The sequence below is a fragment of the Engraulis encrasicolus genome, chromosome 2 (assembly GCF_034702125.1).
Source record: "Engraulis encrasicolus isolate BLACKSEA-1 chromosome 2, IST_EnEncr_1.0, whole genome shotgun sequence".
Classification (NCBI taxonomy): Eukaryota; Metazoa; Chordata; class Actinopteri; order Clupeiformes; family Engraulidae; genus Engraulis; species Engraulis encrasicolus.
The window spans coordinates 14,185,602-14,188,730 of record NC_085858.1 but is presented as its reverse complement, the minus strand read 5'-3'; the positions used below and the strand labels follow the sequence as shown (position 1 = coordinate 14,188,730).

At 42.6% G+C, this 3,129-nt stretch overlaps 1 gene segment (V, D, J or C); it reads left to right on the top strand.

Moving 5' to 3' along the window:
- Window positions 1-684: 684 nt before the first annotated feature.
- Window positions 685-2,760, top strand: LOC134459455 (Ig heavy chain V region 914-like). The segment is given in 2 exon segments: window positions 685-733; window positions 2,453-2,760. Coding segments are annotated over 2 exon segments (357 nt in total).
- Window positions 2,761-3,129: the final 369 nt, after the last annotated feature.

Below are 3,129 nucleotides of genomic sequence, written 5' to 3'. Positions count from 1 at the left end.
AATAAAATAGTAAAATGATACAGTGGACTTTAAACATATAAAAAGGCTATACATAAAATATACTGCTTAATTTAATTTAAAAAAGGGAGAAGAATTGCTTCTTTAAGATTTCTTGGTGATACACTTCTTTAAGGATTAACCCATTGATGCCTAAAGCACTTGCAAAAAAGGGGTGCTGAATGCCTAAGCCCATTTTAAGAAAAGGTACCCTCAGCCTTTAAAGACCAAAATATCTCAGCCTCTGAAGCACATAAAGCATGACATGAGTTGCATTTAAACGCTAAGACCCACATCTTGCATTAGAATGTTTTCATTCTACTCTAACATACCAAGATTTTAAATACAATTGTCTTACTTAAGCCTCAGGAGCCTGAATGTTGTGCCATGCAGCTCCAAGCGCTGTCACTGTTGAGCAACACAACATTCAGCATCAATGGGTTAAATTAGCACATTGACAACTTTTTCTTACACAGTCACCATTTCCAAAATAAAATTAAGCTTAGTGCTGGTCCTGATTATGCATCTAGTTATAATAATTTTTTTTCCCAAATGGTAATTTGTCATGCAAACCTTACCCAAAAGGCCACCCCCATGAGAGTTAAAAGAGGCTGGTTCCTCTGGTGTTGATGTCAGTAGACGTTAGCAAAGTGCTTTACATGAACTGGACACCTGCTCTGCTACAGCATGACTCCCAGACCCATCTCACTACTGCTGTTACTGGCAGCTGCATCCTGTGAGTCTGATCAACTGGTGAACGTGGAAAGTGGCAGGGGCAAAAAAAGAGACAGAGAGCTGTAAAATGCTCTGCTCTTTAGAACTGTGTAAAATATGGCTAATGTGTATGAAGTTGTGAGTCTGTTTCTTATCATTTTTCTCTTCAACTTCTCTCCAGATGTGCATTCGGCTATTGATCTCACACAGCCCAGCTCAATGGTTGTCAGGCCTGGAGAGGCCATGACCATCAGCTGCAAGGTGGCTGGATACTCTGTTGCTGACAATAGCTACGCCACAGCCTGGATTCGACAGCCTGCAGGAAAAGCATTGGAGTGGATCAACCACATTTGGGGAAATGATAATACCTACCAGGCAGAATCCCTGAAGAGCAAGTTCAGCATTTCTAAAGATGCCTCCAGCAGCACTGTGACTCTGAGAGGCCAAAACATGCAGCCTGGAGACTCTGCTGTCTACTACTGTGCCAGATTACCACTGTGGTACCAACAAGTACAAGACTCATACAAAAACTCAATCCCATGAAGATTTCTCCCAGCTAGTTCCCTAATTAGCCTAAAGGGGGCAGTATATGCATAGCTACAGCGGCTCTGAACTACAGTATCCGCTTCATTGCTGACACGCAGATGTATCCCACAGAAGCAGTTCACCATTGTTTTGGACATTGGGGTTAGAGACAGGTGCCATCATTTATAAAACCAACAGTCTTTGCACCACTACATCCAAACAATAGTCACATTTGGCTTCTTCGTATTATGTACAGTAAGCTGAAGGGAAGGGGGTGGATAAGTCAGAGAAGCGAGATGCAGATCAATAACTGAACCAGTCCCATTTTCCTATGACAGGGGTGGGGAACCTTTTTAATTCGAAGGGCCACATCAAATTCATCCGAGGGTCGTAAAAGTCCTCCGAGGCCCGTACTATGAACACAAACCAGGATTTCCCCCGGCACTTAAGGCCTATAATGTAGGCAGCTACCTTTCAAACAGGCCCACCTTCTCTAGATCCCCTGAATATAACTTAATCGTATTGCAAATGTATTTTCTAAAATCCCTTTACAAAATATTTCATATTTCATGTGAAGCTGCATAACATTAAAACAATATCGAGGGCCAGATAAAACGGCCTTAAGGGCCGCAAACGGCCCTCGAGACATACTGTAGGTTCCCCACCCCTGTCCTATGAGGACTCAATGAGGTAGGGAGAGACATTTTTTTAAAGTGGCAAGCCACAACATAATTACCGGTATGCCTGATTCAAATCATTCTGCACCCTTTCATTACAGATTCCTCCTATTGACAGTTAATAAAATCAGAGAAGCACACCACCTAGCCTATATATAAGAAAATGGAAGTAGTCAAGTCCATAGTCCTCAGTGGCTACAATATACAATGTCATCCAGAAAGGACTTTTTCTGACACCCAGTACTCATCAGTTATGTTCAATAAAACATTGAAAACTCCCTGTCCTACTTTACAAGTACATATCAGAGAGGTAGGAGGAGCTTATGCAAATCACAAATTCCTACATAAGAACATGGTTCAGATGCTTGAAGATCCAGATCTTTGACAAACCTCCTGCAACCCTTCAATATGCACTTCATAGCTCTTCTTGTGCTTTTAACTCACTGGGTTCCAGGTGAATGTGCAATTTCTCACAACAATAGACCTTTTCCATGAATTGAAATAATTCGAATCTAAACACAATTTCTTTTTTCAATCAGGTGGATACTGCCAGACCCTGACAGAGTCAGAAGGAGCTGTGGTGTCACCTGGAGGATCGTACAAACTCACCTGTACGGCCTCTGGGCTGGACATCAGTGGCTACTACATGGCTTGGAATAGACAAGCACCTGGAAAGGGGCTAGAATGGGTTACAAGCATGTACAGCACTAATATTTATTATTCACAAGCTGCTCAGGGACGATTCACCATCTCCAGAGACAACAGCAAGAGTCAGGTGTATCTGCAGATGAACAGTCTGAAGGCTGAAGACACGGCTGTGTATTACTGTGCCCGACAGCCACAGTGAGACAAAATACTGCAGAGTTGAACAAAAACTCAGAGTTCCTCAGGCATGAGCCACTCAGAACAACAGTCAGTCAGAGAGACAGACAAGCAGGCAGATTCTCTCTCTCTCTCTCTCTCTCTCTCTCTGTGTCTCTCTCTCTCTCCTCCTCTCTCTCTCTCTCTCTCTCTCTCTGTCTCTCTCTCTCTCTCTCTCTCTCTCTCTGTCTGTCTCTCTCTCTCTCTCAGAGCCTGCTGCAAAATAAATATTTCAAAAAGCTGAAATATGATCCAGTGTCCCTGATGTGTTCTATACCACTATTTATGGCTCTTTTATCTTTATCCTTGTATTGACCAATTGCACTTCATGTTTGTCCTGTTGTATCTGTTGCTG